Here is a 26729-nt window from a genome sequence, read left to right as displayed (position 1 = left end):
GACCAGTGTATATAAAAATTTAGAATGAACGAAAAAGTCATTACTACCAGTGATGTGGTCGGGTTGCTTCAGCCATCGCGCTTGGGTGGTTGGCAGAAACACACCGTGTTTTAAGTACAGAACACTTTAGCCGCCTGGCCTGTGCTTGTGTTCTTATTATTTTTTTCACCTATTCTTTTTTTTGCTTTTTCTTCTGCTTTCTATTTTTCTTTGCTATCTTTTTTGCTATTTCTAAACGTGGTTTTTTCCTGCTTCACGCCAAGCAACCACAGCATGAGAAAAAAGAGGAAGCCAGAGAGAAATTGAAAATAAGAGGAAGAAAGCGACTATTTAGACTAAAAATAGAAATAGTAAACAATAGAGAAAAAGGGTGTAAATAATAAATAGAATTAAAAGGACAAATAACTAGGAAAACATGAAAGGATGAGAAAACCGAAGAAAAACAAGGAAGGCTGTCCAGGTCCGCACTTAGTTCAAGCTTTGGAGCCTTGGTGCCAAGTTGTCTTAACTTTTTGGTTCGTGCTTCAGATGCTGTGCGCTCGATTTCCTGTGAGAGCGAACGCGTGGTATAACCTGTCTGATGTCTCATCGCAGGCTTCAGGGAGCTATGAAAGGGCCAGTTTACACCTACTTGAAAACTACAATGTACTATAATTACAATTCTAGTACACTGTATGAAAACTGAACTTGCTGCGCAAGTTGAAGAAAAAAAACGAGAACGGAGACAGGAAGGAGCGCTCTTTCCTGTCTCCCTTCTCGTTTTCTTTCAGCTTGCGCAGCAAGTATGGCTTACACCTACTGTTTTGTTATACTGTTGTAGCAGCAGATTGAGAGCAGTATTTTTTCGCACCACACTTCCGCTCATGCATCCGTATCAATCGAAATACACACGCACACACACAGAACTCAATGAGGGTCCACGCACTGCTTTTTCCAATAATATTTTCATAGTTATCTGCTGTAATTTTTATTACCTCGCTTTGTTTCGTGGCGTAACGCAATGGTTTTCTTTAGAAACGAAACATGACTCAGTGGACCAGATGCATAGACTAATGAACACTTTGTGTCAGACCAAGGACGAATCACGTTAATAAAACATAAAATTCTGCAGATCCCACGTACCTTGGGAATCAAAGTTGTGCTAAGCGTGCGGAGCTGGACCGTGTTGTAATTCTTTTATTGAGCAAAATGGTATCAAATGACGCTAACAGGTGTAAATATGTTGTACGCATAGATTTGTTAAAGAGTCGCGTTCTTACTTTTGCGTAACGATTATAACAGACACATGGGTATTAGCAACGCCAGAAGCGGTAAGCTGATATGTAAGCTTGTGTGACCCTGGACACATGCAGCTAAATGAGCATCAGTGAATGGTGCTTCGCTACAATTCTCGTTAACCCGACGTGACGGCTGTATGATAGTAGTACGTATGTACTGTATATAATATTAGGTAGCCAGCATTGCAACTACTATTGGCGTTTCACGAACATTATGGTCTACTTAAAAAGCAGTTTCGAGGCCTGGCATGACTCTGTGGTACAATACTCGATGGCCACGCAGAATGCTTTGGTTCGATTCCTACTGGGACCATCATATTTATTCTATGCGTTCTTTCAGTCAACGCTGTCGATGCCGGCTTTTAGGGGTGAAGCTCCTTGGGGTTGATATAATTGGCGTCCATCACGCCCCACAAAACCCAAACCAAAACTGAACACCTGCACAAAAACAACTAAAAGAACGTGTAAACAACCGACTATATGTGTAATCAACTACACGAAAGCACGATACATTATCACCCAATTCGTCCGTCTGTCTGTCCGTGCATCCATCCACTTGTCCATGCGTCCGTCCTTAACAGTAGTAGGAGACTTCAACGTGGACATCATGGACGTTAAGACCTATAGCGCTATAGCTTCGCCCACTTGTCGTCATTCACTTCGTGGAAATGCACTGATTTTTGTTAAAGCTCGCGAATGAAAATCACCAATGTCTGTTCGCGTGTTTGCTTGGTTGATATAAAGTGCCAATCACCTTCCATGCATTGTGCTTAATTATAGATGATCTTCACCTAACGTGACGGCTGTTTCGTTGAGGTACTTATGTACTGCTTATATGATTGGATAGTCATCACTGCATCCCCAATTCACGTTTTACGAACATTACGGTCTATTTGAAAAGAAGTTGCGAGTCCTGGCATGGTTATGTGGCAGAACACTTGATATCCATGCTGAATGGTGGTGTTCGATTCCTGCTTGTGGATAAATGACACTTTTTTATTTACATTCGTTGGGTCAACGCTGCCAATGTCAGCTTTTTTTTAAACGCTCACGCGTCAAAATTACTCATGCGTGCTCTCGACATTTCTGGGTAGCACGAAGTGTCAGTTACCCGTGGCGCATACCCACATACCAGTGGCACATACCCGCCTGCGGTTATGTGTCACTGTCTGATGTAGAGTGTTTTCTTCGAAGTTGATATCCTGAATGAAACAATATCCCGAAGAATGTGATATACCAAATAATATGATATCAGGGTCGTGCCACTATTCATCTCATGACCAGCGAGTCATATTCGTCAAACCATGTTACCCACTCATGCCATTTGTGATTTACCCAGACTTAAAGGGGTGATCACGAGAGCACCCAGACGTTGAGGGCTATAGATAGCTATCTATCTACGTAGATAGACCGCAAAAGTGCTTGCAGCTCGCAAAAAAAAATTCACATTAGTGTGCCATGACGACAAGTAAGTATTTTGGGCGGTAGAGTACGAGATGTCTAGTGAATGTAAGAAAGATCTAATTATTTAGCTTCATTTGTGTATGCCAAAAGACCAGTGCAGCCAGAAAGGTCTGTCTGGGTGAACCTTGTTGTGCAGTTGAACTGCTAGAGAAAAACGATGTTATGATTAAGTGTGAACATTCGATGAATGTTACATTCGAAAGAACTGCGACGTGGAAGCCCCAGCTTTTGTCGATGCCAGTGGTCGGCGCGAACTTCGCACTGAATTATGCGTCATCGTGAGCTCCTTCATGACGTAATTTTTGTCGGCGCGGCCTCATCAAGTGTGAGGCCCAGGGGACGTCTTCATGTTTTTCTATAGTAGAGTACCTTGTACTCTAAACTGTCAACAACTCTTTCTAAACACAGAACTGTTATCTTCGTTCAGGCAACAGGCTGTCTTAACTTTAGTTTTGTATTGCTGCTGTTATGGTTGTGCACTCTTCCCGAATAAACACCAGCAGCCAGCGTTTCCTAAATGGTTGAGGTGTTGCAGAGGTCATTGATAATAGTATCGTTTCTGGTAAATATGTGAACGAGCTGCAGCAAAACAAGAAAGAGGAAAATAACAACGCTACACAGTACAGCGATGGACCATTGCCGTTAATTTCTGCGCGTTTTGTAGTTACGTTCGTTTTCTTTCCACCAAATAGCAATAGACGTATCAAGCGGACAGGTTAGTGGCGATCAGGTTACACGCCTCAAGCAACGTACTCAATCTAAGTGGCCGTGAATGATACGACGTTTCATGGGATAAAATGGTTTCTTTTCTTTGCTCTGCCAAACACATTAGCGATGACACAAATGCAGAATGAGGGGACCACTGAGAGAAAGGATGACAAAGAAAAAGAAAAAAAGAGACTGAATGAAAAGAAATTGTAGATGTTGAACGAAGCCATCGGGGAAAGATGTGGTGGGATATTGTTTTCGCCGACATCGGGACCTGTACGCAGAGTCAAAGGTTAAAACAAACGAAAAGCACTAGCCGGCCTCCCAACAAAAGATGACGAAGTTGCCGCAATTTGTATACTTCAGATCCATGCACCAGCCCAAAAACTCACGCCCAATCAACTTCTCTCTTTCCTTTTCCTATAGCTCTGGCACAATACGCTCGATGAAAGCACGCAGGACAGAGTCGTTCGTGACATTACAAACAATGGGGGGGGGGGGAGGGATTGGGCACTGGAAAAAAAAAGGCTAGCTCGGAGCGTTAAAAACGAGGTACTCTGGCGGGACCAACAGTTGCAATCTTTCCAAATTAATGGGCCTGGAGTTACAAGCTTTCCTCCCCGAAGGACCCCTCGCAGTCAACGGCTGGCGGTCCCTCATTGAACACTCGCCTCTTTAACTGCAGGCGAGCAGCGAACCGCTACACCCCCACACCCTGCCACAACGGGCCACAAACGATAACAGCGAAATACAGATGGCTTCGGAGCCCCACGACTTTTCGAATCAGAATCCCTGCCATTAAACTCGAAAACCTCCTCAATCTCTCTCACCCCCCCGTTCGTCCGTCTTCCGATCGTTCCCTCAGCCTCGCGCTTTCCGCTCTTTGCGACTGCTTGAATTCGAGCAAGCGGGTTCCAATGCCATCTGTCGTCTCGAAATCGCACTGCATCTCGACGCTCTCGCCTCCTCCTGCGGCGGTATTCTCTCTCTCTACAGAGAAGAGCGCTTGTCCAGCGCGCGCATACAGCGTACGGCGCCGAAGAGAAAACGCCGCACCGCTGGCCCGAAACGCTAGTCGAGCAATTAGTCAGGCGGAGTGAACGGTCGCTGCCCACCCCCGCTTCCGCGAGCCTCCAACAACGACCCATGCGCGCGTATCTGCCACGCTCCGTGAAAAGGGCCACTGCTCTGAGGGAAGAAAGATGGCCTTAATCAATGCTCGCGCGTGCCGGCGCTGTCACCTCGGAGGCTCCCGGCGTCGCTTACGCACTTCGAGAGCCGCGTTGTCATTAAGTAACCAAGGGGCTTTCCTCCAATGACGCGTATCACCGCTGTTTCCTTTCGAGAGCGGCGGCGACTGCATTCGGTTCGTGGGAGCCCGACCAAGAAGAGGTGGCCGACTCGCGCCGAGGCATCGCCGTCCAAGTGTCGCGATGTCGTTTTCGGCGCCTTTTCCCGTAAAGAGCTGGATTCGAGAACTGGCCTGGAAATGAGGAGGCGAGGGGGTAGCGAAATCGGGGTCGGATAGGGGGAGGGTAGTCGAGCCGTTGTAATTGAATTTCTGATTACAAGGCAGCACGAACACTCCCCGACCAGATGGGTCTCCCCCGTAACACAGGGAAGGAGAACGTCACGGTCGTAATGAACACCGTTGTTCTTTGCCACCCGCTCCCGTTTTTTCCCCTCTTTCCTTTTTACTCTGCTATACCCGAGGCGAATTCTACGCTAGCTAGACGATGCTGCCACTCGGCGACAAAAACTGTCTCCGACTGCGCGTTTGGTTCTTGTAAGACCCCAGCTGCGCACTCGCAAGAAGCAAAATAACACTCACATTTTACGTACAAAACGATAGGTGCCCTTGTCGCTAGTACGAAGGACGGAATGAAACAAATCTGTGCCACTTTGTATCAGCTCAAGTTTTCTTGTAACGGTTGAAAAAAAAAAGCAAGTGAAAAAGAGAGCGATATGAAAAGAGGATACCCTGATTTTATTACAATTTCGTCCTTGCGTGGGGTGAAGAACTCTCCGTCTTTTTTATTCTTCCCTTACTGGCAGCAGGTGCGCTAATTCTGCGAAACCGCACATTAAATTTAAAAGCAGTGACCACAGCATTTTAAAAAATGCTGATCTACCGCACGTTCATGCTTTAAATAAAATTGTTACATTATTATTAAATGTTACAAATTACGATACATTTGTAGTTTTTGAACTGTACTTATAGAAACATTTCAACTTTCGGCTTTTTTTCGAATAGTTCCAAATGAGTGTCGGTTATCGTATTTCTTTTTATTTCTTTGTAGACTACGCGTAAATAGTTAAGAATGTGCGTGCAGAAATTGTCCACATAAAATGATGTTCAAAAACATCGACCATTTCTGTGGAGGAGACACTATTACATGACTGGCGCACGCGTATTTTCCACCTCTTGAACATTTAGAAATGTGTCTCTGGATGAAGAAGTGGCAAGATTTTTACGTCAAGTCTTTTGGGGCATATTCGAAGCCCACCACGTTACTAGATGGGGGCTTACTGTATAAGAGCAAGCAGGAAGCTTGAAATATTCTGAAGGAAATTTGACTACATCACTCCGCATGCCTCATTAGAACACCAGCTCCCACAGTTATCTATAATTGGGCCTTTGCATGTATGATTTCTGCCAAATATGGCATAGCGCTAGGTTTAATTTTTCTTGCAATGTTCACCACGTATATTGACGACCGATTCGAAAAATTGTGATCCACCGCATTCTGTGACGATAACTTCATCTCCTCTAAAAGCTTTGAGTGACAATACTACTTGTCAGAGCTCATCCTCAACTTCAGTGCTCGCTCGAATGTGGTAATGCGTAAAATAATTTTCTCCTGAGGACACCTTTAGGGTGTGGGTTGTTCCCTCCTCTGTAGTAGTGGTAGTAGTAGTCAAACAAAACGAAGAGGCAGATGAGGAGGAAGAACAGGAAGTAGAACATTATTTGAAGTGAAGGGGTAGAAAAAGGAAAACTCTCGAGCTTGTAAAATGCTCGAGGAAATTACTCGTTCAGACTAACACGCATCTTCTTGCCCTCTTGTCATCTCCGCCTGCTGAGCCCGCGACGCACTCGGTGGTACGAAAGGAGAGAGAAAGCACTTAATGCACGCGACAAGTCCCTGTAACTGGATGAATTCGAAAAAAAAAAACATTTGCGGCAGTCGATTCGTAAGGTAACAGGCTCTTTTAATAATGCCTTTCGGGGATCAATTAGAAAAGTGTTCCCACATTTAAAGTGGCACGCAGTGAGTTTTAATTAAATAGGACAGCGTGCCATGTAATGTCTAAACCACTGGGCTTCAATCCTCGTAGAGATGTCCGCCTAGGTGCGTGAGTGGTGTTGCGAAGCGCGCCTCTGACGACGTTACGAAGGGCGCCACGAATTTCACCATTGCAACCACTGTTACGAAAGACGGCGACGCCAACATGATCCCGAAGGCGCCACTGCTCCGATCTCCGCCGACACGGTTACCAGCCATTCGGTAGCGTAGGTTTCTGAGCTCGCGACTGCTTCTGCGCAGAGCTGATAGACGAGCGTACGAGACGACGGTGAGTTAAACAAGGTTTATGTACAGCATATATACAGAGGCGTTACAAATTAGGCACTAGGGCCGACAGCTTAGAGAACCGAAGAGCCGAGCTCTCCTCTCTAACACATAGGTCTGCTGCTCGCGACACGCCACAGGGCTTTTTTATATGCACCGGGAGGATTCTTTGAGTAACCAAATGTCCAACCAGAAGCGCCGCTGGTCGTGAGGTCAGAATCCTCCAATGGGGTCGCCGCTGGGCCACGTCATTCTCATCGACTCTGGAGCCACTGCGCTGCACGTGGCTGCACCCAAGAACGAGTGACGTCGCCACGCATTGCGTCAGACTCACCAGACAGGAAGGCGCCGATTGCTTGTTCGACGGGCTCGCTGGCTGAGGTGACTGCTGAGGTGCGTGGCTGATGTGCGTGCGTGGCAGAGAGGCACCGCTACGTGATGACGCCATTGAGTTGTTCGCGTCAGGCGGGCTCGTGGGCTGGCCTTGACACAGATTGCCTTTTTCAGAGGCATGGACGTTCGCTGTGGACTCGCAGGCATAACAGCACCCCCGCCGCCAGAGAATGCGCCGGAAAGACGAGCTCCTTCCACGTGGCTAGGATGTCAGGTGCGCTCGTTCGCCAGGTCCCTCCAGGTTCGCCTCCAGGGCCATGGGGAGAATGCAGCTCCAGACTCTGTTCCGGGAACACAAACCCATTCTTGAGGACGTATCCCAGCTCCACTGGCTTGTCGCCACAACTTGTCGACCAGCTTCGCTCGTCTCTTCTGACGATCTTTGGTTTCAGCACTTGTCGATGGTTCTGCAACTTGTCAAGACGGTTCAACAACAGACAACACACGACACAAGCAAGTGCCCTCGGTCACCCGACAGAACACCAGACAAAGTATAGTACAACATATACCTAGCTACGTGTCTATCGGAATTTCGTTCCCTCTACATCAAGAGGCACATGTGGGACACAAGACTCTTAAAATGAGAACTCAAATTTTTACACGTACAACAACGTAACGAAATAGAATAGAACATAAAGTTGGCTCCTTGAGCTCCTTCTGTACGAGAGCGCTCAGCTAAGGTCGTGATGAGGTCAAAATTTTGCCCCTAATCGCCAGCGAAAAACCGAAAGGTGGAGAAGGTACTAACTAAACGCACGGCTCAATGCGCCTGCATTAGCGTTTAGCTTTCCCCCCTTTTTTTAGCGAACGTCAAAGTTGTGCTGTTGGAGTATCATGCTCCACCTCAGTAACCGGCCACTTTTAGGCGACAATACCTATGCGGTACCAACAGCTGCTCATATTTGCGACGTTGCACAGGGGAACAACGATACGGCTTGCTAAGGATTGGCTCCTCACAAGTTAGCTCAATAGCGTGTTCGATTACCGTCGTGTTTCCGGGACGTTCCGAAAACACGTATTCAAACACGAAAACAAGCCCCGCCGCGGTGGTCTAGTGGCTAAGGTACTCGGCTGCTGACCCGCAGGTCGCGGGTTCGATTCCCGGCTGCGGCAGCTGCATTTCCGATGGAGGCGGAAATGTTGTAGGCCCGTGTGCTCAGATTTGGGCGCACGTTAAAGAACCCCAGGTGGTCGAAATTTCCGAGCCCTCCACTACGGCATCTCTCATAATCATATGGTGGTTTTGGGACGTTAAACCCCACAAATCAATCAAACACGAAAACAATCTCAAGTGCTCCTTCTGGACTTCACTTAACCTAGGCTCTAGGTTCAACTGCTCCAAGATTACTTCCGATTCCCCTTCGATTACATCACTAGTGGTCAAAATTTCTGCTCCCTCTTCCTCTGAAGCATTCATAAGCAGATTTACGACTGCTTGACGTTGAACGTAGGGTTTCATCAAGTTACTGTGGTAAATTTTGTTCGGCCGCCTTCCTAATTTCACTTCATAATTGGTATCAAAGCTTCGATATTACTTTGGCGGGCCCTTCCCATTGAACCTCAAGCTTGTTCGTTTTGGACGGCCGCAGCAGCATTACCTGACTACCAACTTCAAAAGCACGCTTTTTCGCCGATTTGTCGTAGTACTCCTTCGACAACACTTGTGCAGCCTTTATGTGGCTTTCCACTAGATCTTTCGTTTTTCCAAGCCTCTGAAGGAGGTCTAGAAAATACGAAACTACATTAGGGTCCTCATCGAAACCCTCCCAGGACTCGTGCAGCATCCACAATGGTGTTCTCAAACTCCTGCCATAGACAAGCTCTGCAGGGCTAAAACCAGTGCTCTCATGAGGAGCTGATCTCAAAGCGAACATAGCGGGAGGAATACACGCTTCCCAGTCGCATTTGTGCTCGTAGCAGAGAGCTATCAATATCCGTTTCAGAACGGAATGCATACGCTCTACCGGATTAGATTGCGGGTGATGGATCGAGCTGTGCATTACTTTTATTCCACATTTATCCATGAAGGTAGAGGTAAGGCAGCTGGTGAAGACACTACCAATGTCGTATTGGATTTCAGAAGGAAATCTAACGCGTGCAAATATGGATAGCAGTGCATCCACGACACGAGGGGAATTGAGCTCCTTAAGTGGTATCGCTTCCGGAAATTTTGTGGCTACACAGAGAGCCGTCAGGATGTACCGACTACCTTGCCTTGACTCTGGCAATGGCCCGACGATATCAATTACTATAGGCACCGGAAAGGTTCTGTGATAATTGGCACAAGCTTCATGGGTGCCTTCCACTTGTCTGTGGATTTCCCCGCTCTTTGATGGTGTCGCATGAGCGTACAAAGTCTTCGATATCCTTCCAGCATTTCGGCCAATAAAACTCAAGGGAAACTCTAGCCTTGGTCTTTTTTATGCCGAGATGCCCCGCCCATGTGTTTTCATGCGCCAGTTCCAATAGTTGGTGACGATACTTTTGTGGCACCAAGAGCTGCTCATACTTGCGACCTTGCGCATTTGTGTAGCTCCGATACAAAAGCCCTGCTTTCTCAAAAAAAAAGAAACATTCTTTTTCTTTTTTCCCAAGTTTACGCTTTCTATTAGCGCTTTTATCGAGAGGTCCTCACGCTGCTCTCGAATGAGCGTTTCTCGATCGACCCCCGACAGCTCACTCCAACTTTCCGCTACAGGCGAGAGAGTTGCACCCCTCTCGCTCTGACTCAATGGCGCCATGTCGTCTCCCCCTGCTACGGAAACCGCGCCGGTCGCTTCGGCGACGGGCCGCTCGAGTGACTGCTCACATGACTCACACGGAGAATTTCTTGTCTGAGGTTCCGTCGACTCGCCGCCAAGGTCACTTGAAGGTTCACAGCATTGAACAAGATCAAGCTCCTGCGTAGGCTTCCGCGCTTGCGATCGCGTGAGGGCCATGTACGCTAAGTTGGGAAAGAACGATTTACCCTGCTCTTTGAGAAGCTGCTCTGAGTTGTTAGAGAAAACATAAGGAAAACTATCGGGAAGCGCGACAGACACAGCCGCTTCGGTGCGAAGCTTACCGAACGGGCCTTCAATGACAACCGTAGCGATTGGTAAGCAAGCACTCTGCTCCTCGGCGACTTGCCTAATCCACGCGCATTCTCCTGTAAAGTCATCCGGAGACACCAATGAAGGATGGACAACGTCCATGGTTGCCGCTGAGTCTCGAAGTGCTCGACACGTTTTCCCATTCACACTAATTTCTTGGATATACGGCTCTAACAACCGCATGTTCTTTTCCGATTCTCGGATCGTTGCAAAAGCAAACTTTTGCTTACAGTTTATCGCGATGTGCCCTTCTTTTTTGCAGTTGTAGCAGATTCTCGGCTTCCGTTTGTTTTCCGATTCTCGGAGAGTTGCAAACTTTTGCTTACAGTCTATCGCGATGTGCCCTTCCTTTCTGCAGTTGTAGCAGATTAGCGGCTTCCGTAATTCAAACGCCCGTGTGGTATCAGTGCGTTGTTTAGGAACCTCACTCGATTTCTCCACTCACCACTGTTACGAAGCGCGCCTCCGACTTGGCTTCAAACGATCAAAGCTCACTCTAATGCTTCACACAGCCCTTCTCTAAACTACTATAACCTGCGCTAGAGTAGTCTGGTGAACTGAGGGGAAAACATCTGGCACTCACCGCATCGATGTCGCTGACGCCGGCAGATCCCGCAGCTGCCAACCACTGTTACGAAGCGCGCCTCCGACGACGTTACGAAGGGCGCCACGAATTTCACCGCTGCCACCACTGTTACGATAGACGGCGACGCCAACACGGTCCCGAAGGCGCCACTGCTCCGATCTCCGCCGGCACGGTTACCAGCCGTTTGGTAGCGTAGGTTTCTCAGCTCGCGACTGCTTCTGCGCAGAGCTGATAGACGAGCAAACGAGACGACGGTGAGTTAAACAAGGTTTATGTACAGCATATATACAGAGGCGTTACAAATTGGGCACTGGGGCCGACAGCTTAGAGACCCGAAGAGCCGAGCTCTCCTCTCTAACACATAGGTCTGCTGCTCGCGACGCGCCGCAGGGATTTTTTATATGCACCGGGAGGATTCTTTGAGTAACCAAATGTCCAACCAGAAGCGCCGCTGGTCGTGAGGTCAGAATCCTCCAATGGGGTCGCCGCTGGGCCGCGTCATTCTCATCGAATCTGGAGCCGCTGCGCTGCACGTGGCTGCACCCAAGGACGAGTGACGTCGCCACGCATTGCGTCAGACTCGCCAGACAGGAAGGCGCCGATTGCTTGCTCGACGGGCTCGCTGGCTGAGGTGACTCACTGTGCGTGCGCGGCAGAGAGGCACCGCCGCGTGATGACGCCGTTGAGTTGTTCGCTTCAGGCGGGCTTGTGGGCTGGCCTTGACACAGATTGCCTTTTTCAGAGGCATGGACGTTCGCTGTGGACTCGCAGGCATAACAGTAGCTAGGGTTCTCGGCTGCGAACCCGATGCTTGCGGGTTAGGTGGTCGAATTTCTAAAGAGGCGAGAAAGGAGGGGCCCGTGCACCATGCAATGTCCATTCAGGTTAAAGAACACCAGACGTTCGAAATTTCCGGAGCCTTCCACTACTGCGTCTCTAATAATCATATCGTGGTTTCGGAATGAAAAACTCTACCTATTGTTTTTGGTATTTTTCTCCAAGGCGAAAGTTTTTTGCACTAGTTTTGAGGTATTAGATTGTCAAGTCGAGATGCATCTGTAGGTATCTCCGAGTGTCAGATTTCCAAAATCGTGCGAGAAAAAAAACAAAACAAAAAAACGTCACCTTATATGCGAGGGTGCACAATGTCCTCATTGACGTGCGTGCGCGAATCCGCCGATATGTCGCAATCCCCATGATTGAAATATTTCATCACATCACACCTATAGAGAGCAGGAGGCTTTTAATGTGTGACCTAGTTTTTGTACTCATTATTTTCCGGAGTGAGAGTGTAACCTGACAACGTGGTAGTGACGGCGGCTTGAGAAATAAGACGACCGTGATCGACTTCGACTCTGATCCACACGTGTTCGTTAAACGTGTACCTGAAATGCATAAGATACAAGTATACGCCTGGAATAGTTCATGTACAAGACTGATATCGACGTCTCCCGAAATAAATAGATGGACCGTGAGAGACCAAGTTTCAGTCTCCTAACTACTGCCGCAGTATTTCTCCTTTTCTTTCAGACCTGATCACATAACGTAGGCATAACTTTAGGTGGAACCCGAAAATTTAGAATAGAACCCAGATTTCACCCTTTTGCTTAAATTTACACATCGATCTTTTTTTTGGTGATACGCAGAAAAAGAAGAAAAAAAACAACTACCTTAGCGAAATACCAGCTCCTCTCGACCATCTCACGCCACAGCATAAAAGCATATTAAAGTAGTGAATTGAAGTCTTACAGTTCACTCCTCTTCTTCCACTATTGCGATCACAGCAAACGCGGCTTAACAAAGTTATTTCGTTGTACAGGTATGTAACAGTGCCTTTCACCTACACGATTCGAATCAATATTCGTATGTTTGTTTTGCACACAATCACAGAGATATATTTAATCTTGGTTAGTATAAATGATGAACGCAAACAGTGAAATATATATATGGCAACAGAAGACGCAGAAACAGCTCTACCTACGATAAACATCACAATCAGTAGCTACGCCTTGAATTCGAAGCGACTTATACACAAATAAGAAATATTCTCGCCGTTTAAATGTGTATTTCTTTCTATTTATCGCATCTATTTTATCGCATCCTATTTGTTTCGCGAAAGTAGGGCAGTTCGTTTGGCAGGAGCGTATTGAATTCTAGGTGCCGACAAAATCTTCAGCTTGATTGTAGAGGCGAAACAACTTCATCTTGTTATGGCCTTGTGGGGGCTGCGACAGTGGCTTTGTTTGCCGACGTTCGTCAACATAATTTTCCGCGAAAAACTGGACGAAGCAAAGGCCAGACGAAGCTGATCGATGTCTCCGGAAGAATGCGAAACTTCCGGAAGTGCTCCTTGCGAAATAAAGCAGCCATTTTGACTGCTTGCTTGCGGTGTTGTTTGGTAGCCATCTTAACTATACTCGGTGGCAACTTATCTTGGCAATGGAAACGCTTCGTGGCTACGAAGGCGGGGTACCCTGATATCTGTGTTACTACGCAAACAGCCCAGTAGCTTGCAGCCAATTTTGATTCAATTTCTGGTTTTGCTTGCCCATGGCCTTTATCGACAATCTTGAGAAGCGGCTGTTTATTCCAGCGCACATGTTGCCGATAACTCGCTTGCTCGGTTTTCGCAGCCACTTTCCGTCACATTTTCAGCATATCTTTATCGGAGAACAAAACGAAGAGTTTGGGGTGGCACATGTTGCAGCCGGCATCGGGGACACTGAGCACTGTGAGAACAGACGGGTGGAAAACGTTGCGCTGTAGAAAAAATTCAAGGGGTAGAATATTCTGTTTCTACATTTTTATACGCTTTGAAAATTTTTCCCCAGTGAATTCTTACACTTGTTTTATTTTGATAATAAACGAAACTTTGTTTCAATTTAGTTTAGTCTTAAACTAGGGAAATAAAAACAGGTATTATTCTTGGCACGCATGCAGGCAAGCGTTTCGGTTCTGTTGATTCCACAGTACAGCCAAGAAAAATTGTCGCCGAGTGTTTAAAAAAACTTGATTCAGTGGTTTATCTACAGTAGCAAAGGTTCTTCTATAGCAGCAAATATCAGGCTGCCTTCCGCCCCTCATTCCGGCAGAGCGGAATAACGGCTACTTAACTGAACACGGGTTTCATGCCGATGTTTCAACCGAATACTGACACTCAATGCCCTTTACGCCTTGTTTTGGTAACCCTTGATTGGCTTAAAAGGTCCTATTCAAGATACGAAAAAATGCACGCTGATATAAGTAGTTGTAAGAAAAAAAATGTTGTATTAGAAGTTATGTTAAACAGAAAAGCAAATGAAAGAGTTTCTTTTTTCCTTATTTTAACTCTATCTGCACTTGATGCACTGTGCAATATCGGCAACGGAATTTGAATTATGCATTTTAAGTACATCCAAGTAATTTAATGGTTGGTAGTTAGCGGTGTTGGCTTTGATGTGCCTTTTATTGCAATATCTCTCAAAGTTGGTTAACTTTTCCGTTTTAAAGCTAATATAAAATGACTTAAAGCACCTTGCAAAACCCTGTCCCATTAAACAAATACTAAGCATTAACTCTGCAGTTCTAAAACATCTGAAAAAGAGCTTCGCAAACTTTGTAAAACATGCCCATGGTAAATTTTAGAGAATACGTTATTGAAATTGAGGTCTTTTCTTGCGTGTTAGCCCAAAAGGATTAGTCCAAAAAATGTACACTAACACTTAAAAAAAATGCGCCCTTTCTAAATTTTACAAAACGAACTTCTTTCAGCATACCCAGACTTACAACTCACTGTCTCCTCTCTGCCTTTCTCTCAAATTCGCCATTGAGTCTACATGAATGAGATGTCTTCAATTTCATTCTTTTTTTACGCATTTTTTGTCGGGAAGTCGTTCATTTGAAAACATCCTACGGGCATCGATATTATTTAAAAGCTTACTTATCTTGCATGGTATCTGCATTATGCAAACGCCAATAAAAGACATTCTGGTTCACCAGTAATAGGGCTTTACATCGCATCTCAACGCCCGCCGCGATGACCTAGTAGTTTTGGCACTGGACTGCTGGTCTGAAGGTCATGGGATCAAATCCCGACTGCGCAGGCCGCGTTTCCATTAAGGCGAAATGCTTGAGTCGCATGTACTTAAAAGTTAGGTGAACCCATACATGGTAAAAAGTACCCATGGCTCTCCGTTGCCACGTCTCTCATAGTGACGTTGTTGTTTTGGGACGAAAAACCACAACAGTAATTATTACGTACTCTCTGAAGTATTACGCCGATCTGGATCGGTTCAGGGATTGCTCACAGTAAGCGTTGTAACAAATAAAATGTGTTTGAAAAGGGAAATTAGCAACACTCTCCATGAAATTCTGCCTTAGCTACGAAACTTCGAGTTACGGTCGGGAAGTAAGTCGCGGTGGTTTATAGGTCATATCGTTCACCCCTTCGCTTCTTAGGAAAGATGATAGTGAATGCTAACGTAAATATGCTTGCTAGGTTCAGTATCAGCCTGACAAGTGATGCTCGATGTAATACCATACGAATGGTGCGATCTTGTTTTACATGAACATAAAAAAATAAGTACCACGACAGCACGCATTGATAGCAGTGGCAGACGCCACACGAATCTACAATTTTGCTCACCCCTTAGTAGGCCAAACTAGTAGACATTTTGCACTGGATTGAATATAAATATTAAAGGCCACATCAAAGGTATTATGTAAACTGTGAGTGATGAACGGTTTATATGAGAACGCTGCGCAGTCATAACACTGAGAGATAACCACGACAATATATTAACGCTGCTTCTTATCGAAATTGTTGGCGTTAAACGTCTGAAAACGTTATGATTATGAAAGGCGCTGCAGGGGAAGGCTCCGGAAATTACGACTAGCTGGAGTTCTTTAACGTGCCTCCAAATCTAAGCACACGCCGGGCTTCATGTATTTCCGCCTCCATTGAAAATGCCTCTGCTGCGGCCGGGATTCCATCCCGCGATCTGCGGTTCAGCAGCCGAGTGCCTCAGCCAGTAGAACGCCGTGGTGTGTGGCTTACAACATTCCACGTGCGTAAAGAGCGGTGTTTCTTCGTTATCCTCTCTAAGTGGCTATTTGTTTAAGCCTGCTATGGTGCGCTCGTTCATATTTCAATACGAAATCTTGCACGAGGGCTCGTTTTATGTTTGCGCTTCTAGAACCACAAAGCCCGACAAGTACGACACTTTAGTAAAATATCAGGGTTAGTTTTCCTGGACAGCTCAATTTCTGTGCGATCACATCTCCACGTGCACATTAAAGCCGCATATATTCGGTAGGGGTGTGTGTGTCACTTCGTATTTGTGCCCGAGTGTCCTAAAGCAAACTCTCGTCGAATAGCTGTGACAACATGTGAAGCAAGCGGACACGACCTTTGAAGGTGTACTATTGCCCTATTTTTTATCTCTTAAAGAAAGACTGGTAAAACATTGTCATATATGAAACAAAAAGGTCGCTATAGAAAAAGCATGCTGCGTTGCCATAGTGTCAATCGATACTTCAAGCAAGACATTACATTTTACCTACATTGTACGTTTTAAGGGGAAGTGCTCGGGAAGCTATTGGAGGGCACCATCAGCTGTGGCTCTTTTGTGCCCCTCATGATAACGTCTCAAGTTCACCTTACGTTCGTCACTGATACGTGTCCTTAATATTGTTTCCACTTCAACGCTACTGTCATCGCCCAGTCAACAAAATCAATTTGGCGGGACGCACATTTAGGGTTCTTACCAAAGTTCAACGACACGAAGCCTCATTTACGACGAGATAAGCGAAAAAGCGTGCCGTAGCCTACATAACGAGACCCTGCAGAAACCCTAGATGCTCGAGTCAATCGCGGCGTGGCGCGGTGCTTGACTTGGGGCGTCCCCGGGTTGTCGTCCCGGCGTACGGCGTGCGGCTCGGAACACGGTGACTCTCACGAGTGCGAGTCCCAGATTCGGTTACCGCTGAGGCGCTCCCTCGGTTCACGTGCCCGGCAGCGCACGACAACGAGCCAACAACCAATCGGAAGACAAGCAAGAGAAATGATGCTAGGAAATGAAACACAGAAGAGGTCAGAGATAGTAAAATAAACATTTAAAAAAACAGCGAAGAGAGAGAGAGAGAGAGAAAGGAAAGGAGACGTGAACATGCGCAGAGTTGGGGCATTGCCGTAGTCCCTCGCTTGTGACCTGTCTTTTGTCAAGCGCCTAAACAGCGGGCTTCTTCCCGTGGCAGCCATGGAAGCGGGGGAAAGTTAACGCGCAGGGCTAGAAGAGGGCGCCGCTCGCGCTGTACTCGAAAGTGAAACAAGAGGAAGATTCAATTAGGTAGGCTTTAATGGAATAAAAGTTTTGCGTTTCGCCCTATCAATTTCTCGCGCTCCGCAGTAACCCCGACCGACCCACGCACCCGGCCTTTCGTGATCCCCGCTATTGTTCCCCTTCGACTTCACTCCCTCTTCTCGATATCTTCTCTACACCGGGTTTGAAACAAAAGGTCTGCGCGATTTTGAGGGAGCAGCGAGCATTTTTATTTGGATCGTTCCTTACTTTTTTTTTTCTTTGTTTTGCGCCACAACTTGGCAGCCTTCGTTTGCTGACAACTTCTACGGCGTCACTCTTGCAGCTCTGGAGACGTGCACAAAGATATCCCCCGGCCGTTCTACGAAAGAAAAGCAGGGCACGTCTTAATGCCGCAATTACGAACACCGCGAAGGAAGAAAGAATGAGCGTTGAATACCGGTGCAGATGAAAGCATGTAATGCATGGCGTAATTTATTTTTGCGTTTTCTTTTGCGGTTACTAATCCAAGGAATTTTGCAGGGATTATTAGGGATAAAAAAAATGAAGACTTGTGACGCAGACGTGTGGCGAGCGGTTGTTCAATCACTGCACCGAAGCAAAAGCAAGCTGGGTCGGGTTCAGTGTTTAATGGAAGCGTAACTTGGTTAACACCAACGTGGTCTGCAACGCGCTCCCAAAGAAGTAGCCATAAATGAATTTCTGCTCGTGGAGGAAAGTCGTGTCTTGTCTGCATGGCATGAAGCGAGTCAAATATAATGTGAACAGAAGCCGCAGGTTTCTTACTTTGACAGAAGCTCCGTTTTGAAGTTTTGTTCGTGGTCTATTGAGCATTATTTCGTCCACCTTGATGCTCACTAAGAAACGTTACAAGGTTTTCTAATTAGGTTCCAGACCAGCCTGGCTTCGTTTCAGAAGCACACTCGAAAAACTTCCTTTTCGCTTACTGTAATAATGGTGCTCGCTTATTGAATAAGTGGGAACTTTTAGGAAACTATGCTTCATCTATTTTGAGAAGCATGGCGGCTTTAGCAGTTGGGGGAGAGGGCGGGGGTGGAGATGAAGGAGGCCTTGTTTTGTCTTTTTAGCTTTTTCTTTCATCCTTTTTAAAATAAAAATGAAATGAGCGTGAAAGTTCTGTCCTGTCACTTTAAATCTATTGCAGTAAGTATTCGAAGTCTGAGTTCTCAGATGATATGATTGCAGTCCGATGCATACCATGAACTATGGTTGAGTGGTTTTTGTTCAGTATATGAGTAAAGGCATGCCAATGAGTCACCGTAGCATTCTTGAAACATAGCGAAAGAAAACATTAGAATCTGACGGTTTATATATTTATTTATTTATTTATTTATTCACTATATTTTCCCCTCAAGGTACAAGGTACATTACAGAGGAGAGGGACCATCATATTTGCATATATAATAGTGCAAATATATTGAACTTGACAAATATTGCACAGCAAAAAACCTAAAAAGAACGTAAGTACAATAATACAGACAGTAAATATACAAAGTGCTTCGCAGTAGAACAAAACAAAAAAATTTCACAAAGGCTAAATGTAGGTATTTAATTAGTTAAGAAGTAATTTTTAAAATGCATGGGAATGCTTTTCATAGAGCCAGGAAGCTGATTTCATTCCCTAGAAGTCATCGGCAAAAATGACAATGAATGGGAAATCGTGTTACGCTTGGGCACCGGAACCTCCTGACGATGGTCGAGACGCGCTGATATGAAAGATGTGGCATGAGGAGTAGCCGGTGCCACGCATTGGCACCAACCTCTCCTTACATACATTAAATTAAAAAAAAAGATGTGACATGTATTGACAGTGAAGATATGTTGAAAATTTGTTGAAAATATATTTTCCCACATTTATCTCATCTTATTCACGCAAAAATTCGAATATAGACAACGCAGAGAGAAAAAGGATAATCTGAATCACTCAAACGATTTCACTGTGTGTGCAGGAGGCACGGTGTTCAGAACTGATGGGTTGCCTTGTTGAGCGAAATAAGTTCCTGTTACAATTTTAATATTTACTTGCCGCACCTTACGACGCCGACAAAATAAATTGCGAATGGAGGAGCGAACCCTGGCAGCTGAGTCGTTCTCGATAGAGTCGGCGCCCAAATCCTCCTGGCTTTGCCCTAAAGTTAATAACGTTCGCTTATTCAGCTTGTTTACACACGTAGGCAGACATTAGGTGCGCGAGAAATCAAAATGTATATTTGATTAAAGATGAAATTTAAATGTAATTGATATAGAAATTCCTTGGTTAAAATTCTTAAGACCAACAGACTTGCACGAGTGGCTGTAGACTCTTAACGATGCTGTATACTGCACAAGATTCCCGCTCTGTATGGTGACGTTATGTATGTGCGTGTACGCTTCCTCTCTCTTTTTCTATCTATTTACTCTTTTTTCAGCATACCTCATCCATTCCCCCTGTGCAGGGTAGCATGTCAGTTATGCTAAACTGGTTAACATTCCTGCATCTCCTCTCTTTCGTCCTCCTTCCTTTGAATAGATCGACATTTAAGCTGATACCTCGTTGTCTTTTAGTTTAGTTGATCTCATGGGCATGTTCATCAGCTATCGAGGGGCCAACCAATTATGACGCCATAACTTGAACGCAATTTGAACGATGAAGGTTTTAACTCACCGTTGGCCTGTTCATGATTGCAGTTTCATCGGTGAAAGGCACTTGGCTGAATATCACCAAGGTTTCCCGCCTGCACATGAGTGCCTACCTGTGCATCGCATCCAACGGTGTGCTGCCCTCGGTCAGCAAGCGGATCATCCTTGAAGTCAGCTGTGAGTACGGCACCAGCTCCCCGCTCTCTTCTTGCAGCGTATTCGGTTCTGGTGCTAAACTACTATTCGTGAACTGTGGGCGAATTCAGTATATTAAACGCCAAGCGAGCGTACAGAAAAGAAGATGGAAATTAGAAGCCACATTAGAGGTGACAGCTTGTGAGAGAAGACAGCGACCGGCTAAAAACATGTAATAAAGAAATTAAAACGTTCGTTGAATTGTGAATATCACTACAGCCATCGTTACGAGTGCACTTGTACTCGTCAAAAGAGCAGCATGAGAAGTGTCGATCTAGTTAGGATACAGAGAAATCGCTATTGTTACCACCATTAGATGAACCCCTGTCTGGTCAAGACGAAAAAAATGCCAGGAGAGATCAACTACTCTCCCTGACTTATCGTGGCTGTTCAGTGATGTACTTAGGCATGCGAGGAGATAATTTGAGCCGTGGATAACGTAAATGCATTTTTTTCTGTACGCATGGCCCCTGAGTGTATAACACGTAATAGCAAAAGAAAAACAATATAAGGACAGAAGTGTTTTTGTGCATTTTTCGACCATTGACGACACTGATTCCCACTTCATTCTCTTTCGTGTAACCCAGGTGGTCGAAATTTCCGGAGCCCTCCACTACGGCGTCTCTCATAATCATATAGTGGTTTTGGGACGTTAAACCCCACATATCAATCAATCAATCTCTTTCGTGTAAATTCGCTTTATCTCTTCCTAAAAAGAAGCAAGCATTGGGAAGAGCAAATAAATGGTTCGAAACAAGGTGAAAAAGGTATGTTTTGTGCAAGCTCAACGTCGATAAGCGATTGAACAGAGAAAGGAAGGAAATTAAAAGCATACAAGTTTAGCCAGTGGCTAATCGTTGAGTAGGTATTGCTTTTTCAATCGTTGGAAATGTATTTTCTCGTATTTATCCCATCTTCTGAGCTCTTCACGCGAAAATTAGAGTACAGATAACGCATGGAGAAAAAAGGGTAATCTGAATCGCTGAAACGATTTCGCAGTGTGTGAAAAGACGCGGCGTTTGAAGCTGATGGGTTGTCTTCTTGAGCGAGATAAGTTTGTGTTTAATTTTACAATTTGTTTTTGTTTGCTGCACTTTACAACTCCGACAAAATAAATTGCGAACGGACGAGCGAAGCCTGGCAGCTGAGTCGTTCCCGAGAGAGTCGGCACCCAAATCCCCTGGCTCTGCCGTTCGCAGGCTGAGCGTCGTAGGAATCGAGATAAGCCTTAGCGCGCATCGCCAACGAGAATAAAGATTTTAAGCACGTCTTGATATCCCACTCGGTTGCTTTTTTATGTCTTTACGTAAACGTTTCGCGCATGCCCATTTCGTTTAAGGGCAACAAAAGAAACGTTCACAAAATCTGATAGGAGCGTCGAAAAACAACGCTTTCGTAGACACGTAAACCCTGCTGCCCGAGAGCGCGCGAAAACGTGACACGAAAAAACGAAAGGGTTATTGTCGTTTTCCTTTATTTGGGATTCTATTTTATTTATTTTTCTTTAATTTCTACTTGGTGCTCTGGTGCTTCAGCAATGCGTTTGCTAATGACTGAGAGCATTTCTATGGCAAGGCACGGTATAACTCACGTTGTAGGGCTGGCTTACCGAGTTTCGAATTCGCCATGAACTCGGGAAGGTCATAAATGCAAAACGTTCATTGATGTGCTGATATTTAGTCGTACACCTAATAATAGTGATAGAAGTCGAAGCTCTGTTGATTTTAACCGTAGTGGACCCCCTGTGCCTAATGAACGCGTTGATAATGAATTCGTTTGTCGATATCGCCATTGTGGGTGGCCGCAGCAACATCTGGTTCAAGTTCCTCTCGCTAAAAACTTTTTTTTTCTTTTTCGTTGTGTGCGTGCCCTGTTGTGGCTGATAGAAGCCCTGTTTTACCCTAGGTATTCATAGCATCAGGCGTGGCAGGAAAACAGTATCCGGTATCGGTACACAGTTGTAAAGTATATAAGATAAATATGCACATATTACCTATCTTTCTTTCTGCTTAGCTCAGTGTTGAATTGCGACCATTTGGCATGGTGGGGATAGGTACGATGCTGTGAGGCACACAAGCGTCTGGGAATACAGAAGCTGTGCTATGATGCAATTAGTCACGTTATTTGCACGAATGCTTCTTTTTTGTGAAAGTGAGTAGCGGACTCGAACATCTCCCATGCAATCATATAACATCTGTGCGTTCTAATGCGTCTGATAGCACGATAACTGGAAGCTACGTTAGAAATGTCACATTTATCAGGTACGCATATTTAAGGGTCGATTACATCCAAAGCTAGCAGTGAAAGAACCTGTCCTTTTACCTTTCAGCCTTTGGTGTATAAAGTTTAACTCCATATCCACGTATTTTGCGTACGATAAACTTTATCCTGAATAGCTTTGTATATATTGGACTAAAATGCACAACACTCTGGTTTCACATGCAACAAAGCTGTATTCGGAGGCACCAACTTTCTTTTTTTGTTCTGAGTTTTGCGCGCGCTAAAAAAAGTTGCATAATGGGCACCACTAGCTCACTCTTGCTAATAAAATTGGCCTTTTTTGTGCATAGCGTTGTATTGTCAGCGTGGCGTAATAAACACAGCGGTACTTACAAACGCTTATGTATGCCTTTGTAGTATAAAGAAACACACCACAGATATGGTGTGTTGATGTGTCTCAGATATGCGGAATAATTGATTTCAAATGACAATGCACACAAGTATGAATGCAGAAACCAGAGCAATACTAGTTGGCACTGCGGATGTGATTTAACTTTAGCCGTTTCGGGTGACGCACAGACAAGTCGACAGGCAGACAGACAGACACAAAATTTTTGTGTTGAAGTATACCAAGAAAAGCTATTTCCTTTGAAAACCTTGAGCTTCCTCCTTCTCCCAATATAGTGTAGCAAACCGGGCGCTCGTCTGGTTGAGATTCGTGCCTTTCTTTCCTCTACCTCTTCCTTTTCAGACTCTCTCGACTAATTTGAACGTTCGTAGAAGATCGGAATTATAATTCATCTTGAATATACTACCGACTAAGTTTATAAAAGTGAAGCTTACTCCCACATGGGGCAACAGTTGTAACTGTGGGACTTCTATATGCACAGCTGTAACAGCAGTTAGTGGCGTGCAGTGCGGCATCACTGGAGAAATAATCAATTTGGCCTGAAACTACTGGCGACTCTCGCGTTGCCAGCTGGCGTTCATGTTCGTGTGTGTCAAAATGCGCTATCGTAACGGCTCGGACAGCCTGTTTTAGAGCGCGCTAGGCAACGAGAAAGCACCTTGCTCGGGCTTTAGGTTTGCAAAAAAAAAAACACACTAAAAAGTCAATCGTGTATGTCACACCTCTAATATTTTATTTCGTGACACAGAACCTCCGCCGTATTTTGCAGTTAATTCCTGCGAAGCTATTGTTCTCCAAGATATTCTACAATTCTCACGCATCCATGACAACGCTATCTAGCAATATTCGAGAACATACCCTAATAACAGACATCTGAAAATGTTTTTTTTTTAACGACAAAGTCAAGCTATGCTTCTAGCTCGTTCGGCGTACTTTTGGCGATTTTCTTTCTCTTTCCAATCATCTTTTTCTCATTGCTAGCGCTTTCGTAACAGTGGCGTAATCGACAATGTTTTGCGCAGCGGTGACATCAGCAGGAGATAGAGAGGGTGTCGTTGACTCCTCACATACCCTTCAGAGTGCCTTGAGTTTAATGGTAACCAATCGTCCAACCTTAGACGCGAGGTAGATGCTTCAATAGAAAGTGCTTGGCGCACCACAGAGTGTGTGCTGGTGAAAACATGAAAGCTAAAAGTGCAGCTACACTGCTGCTATGTGGCTTCGTGCCGCCGACGTGTTTTGCAATCCTACATTCGCGATGTCGCCCCACACGTGGCGCTCCTATCGCCACGATGACTGGCCGATGCCGAGACATCTGCCCTGCAACATTTAAGTTTTATGCCAAGCACGTATACTCTTGAAACAGTACAGGAAATAGACAAAAATTTACTCTCGTAGTAAAAAGGTACAGCTAAAAAAAGTTTCAAAAGCGAACAAGGCATTGCTTTTGTGGAAGACGTGTGTAGAATATTTCGGTTTTCGACTTCGGTGAAAATTTACTCGCAATATTTGTATCACCATTTCTGTTCATAGTGATAGAAACTGTCATTTTTCTCATTACGCAGCTTTTTTATCATTTTTCAAGCTCACACGTAAGTAGCTTGTTAGTATATTTAGACTGCTTGATTCATATCCTTAAAAACAAGTTACCAACTTATACTATATTTTCTTACCCCTCTGCCCCATTAGTTATACCATGGCTTAGTATAGCTATAATTATACCCTAGCACATTGGTACCACAGCTTATACCATGGTTTGTGCCCATGGGTGCATTTTCCTGCGCGCACACAACTCAGTTTTTCAGTGATTAGGACTCGTGCGAACGCCTATGAGTAGCCCTGCACTCCCACATGTGTCAGCGTGTTGGCTTATAAATTATTTCCTTTCGTGATTTATTTCTAAGCTTTTTATTATCTATTTGCCAATGCCCCAATACAAGGTAGCCCAATGTCGAGTATAGCTACATTCGTGGTTAACTTTCTTGTTTCCTGTTTTCTAGCTTTTGTCTTGACCAATTGACTAACGATGTGAGCAGGCGATTCACACAATTCAGACCATTTTCCTGACTTCTAACAATCGCCTCTGTGCGCAGTCAGTTCATACAGGCAATATTTTATGGTGGCGAAAACGGAAGAAAAGAATTCATATGAGCGGAAGAGGCAAGCGTAGCTACAGCCATTGCAAAGTCGCTGCCTTGCTTCACCTCCACGTACCTCTTTATTTTTTTTAACCGGAAAAATGCAGGTCGCCAGGGCGTTCCATATTTTGGTGAGTGGAAATTTTCGTGACACAGAAATAGCTGGAGCACTTTACACACAAAAGGTTAAAATGATGGTACAGGACCACTTCTCCTGTGGTATACTGTGTCCATTTCGAGAGTCCATAATCCGCGACACACTTGCTGTGGTCTTGCTTGGGCCGGCATTTACACAGTCTTCTCCTCCGAACGACAGGCCGCGGGCCTGGCTGACTACCCGGTCATGATCACTGGGTTCACGGACCGTTAAACTACCTGCTACTTGAAGCTAATTTCTATGTGTGTCTGTGACACCACATTGTACTATGCCGTAAAGCAGGCTTTCGAAATGAAACATATCACAATAAAAGATGACACACGTCACGGCATAAATACATACGCTTCAAAAACTTACAAGCTTGAAGAAGCTAGTTAATTCAAAGGTACTAGCTGGACAAGCATTTGGGATTTAGTTGCAGGGTGCGTGTGATTGGCTATAGTTAGAAATTGTGTGCGACTTCAGTGTTTTATGCCAAACAGCTTCGCTGCACATTCAACTTCTCATCTTAGAATGACTCCACAACCTTTGTTGTTGTTTTTAATCTAAATGATGACAATTTATGGTCAGTTTGTATCGTATGCACACAATAGCCCAGTAAGAAGCTCTACTCGCTGCGATCAGCTTTTCCTAACTTTTCCTAACTTTACACTATGTTAGCAAAAAATATTATAAGACGCAAGACGGCAACGTGTCTTCAGCTTTTTCAACTATTGTAAGACAGTAGCAGCGTTGGAGTCTCGACGGCGTTTATTAGGCCGAATCACCTGATCAACGCTTCGAACGAAGACGACGTTTTTCGTGATCATGATGATTATACACAGATGAAGAAGATGAAGGTCAAACATAGTGAATATTGTGCTTACACTAATTTCCTATCGCGCGGAAGCGGCCAATATCGCTGCTGTTTATGACGGTGGTGTACGTCGCACGAATGGTTTTAAGCGCGACACGTGAACAACCTCCGTACCACAAAAACAGCCGTCGGAAGGCATGACAACAGGGGTTACTCGATAGTTAACAGGAGACGTCTCCTCGACTATAGCGTAGGGTCCGATGAAACGTGAGTGAAACTTATCACACAGGCCGGGAACCCGCGTTGGGGTCCACAACAATACTTCGCCTCAAGTATTGAAGAGAACTACGCGGTGGATGCCATGGTAGCGAGTCTTCCGCTCTTGTTGGCTTGCCTCTGTATTGAGGTGGGCGCGTCGGTGACAATCTGCCAGGCGAGAGATTAGGTGCTCCCTCGATGACGATGACGAGTTCACAGGGACGTCAAAAAAGGAGATGTCGAGCGGAGATGTCGGTTGACGGCCATATCAGAGAAAGAATGGGGAATAGCCCGTGGTGCGCTGCGTAGCGGTATTGTACGCAAAAGTCACAAATGGCAGGATGGTATCCCAGTTGGTGTGGTCGGCGTTGATATACATAGATTTCATGTCGGTCAAAGTTCGACGGAAGCGCTCTGTGAGGCCGTTAGTCTGGGGATGGTAGCTGGATGTCGTCTTATGAATCGTATTACGTGCGTGGAGGACTTGTTCGAGTAGGTTCGAGAGAAACGCCTTGCCACGATCGC

General features: G+C 45.3%; 1 protein-coding gene across 6 annotated transcripts in view; it reads left to right on the top strand.

The window, feature by feature from the left end:
• The window catches only part of LOC142814721 (lachesin-like), a 194705-nt gene that overhangs the window by 132255 nt on the left and 35721 nt on the right, over nucleotides 1-26729 (top strand). For all 6 annotated transcript variants that reach the window (XR_012895050.1, XR_012895042.1, XR_012895040.1 and 3 more), the window contains exon 5: nucleotides 20080-20208. Coding sequence is in view for 1 of the 6 variants with exons in the window: in XM_075893949.1 (XP_075750064.1) it covers nucleotides 20080-20208 (129 nt within the window). In the remaining 5 variants the exon portion in view is untranslated. The remainder of the gene's footprint in view (nucleotides 1-20079; nucleotides 20209-26729) is intronic.

Source organism: Rhipicephalus microplus, chromosome 1, assembly GCF_043290135.1.
Source record: "Rhipicephalus microplus isolate Deutch F79 chromosome 1, USDA_Rmic, whole genome shotgun sequence".
In the NCBI taxonomy this organism is placed as follows: domain Eukaryota; kingdom Metazoa; phylum Arthropoda; class Arachnida; order Ixodida; family Ixodidae; genus Rhipicephalus; species Rhipicephalus microplus.
The sequence above is the reverse complement of the archived record's forward strand: the minus strand, read 5'-3'. Positions and strand labels throughout refer to the sequence as shown.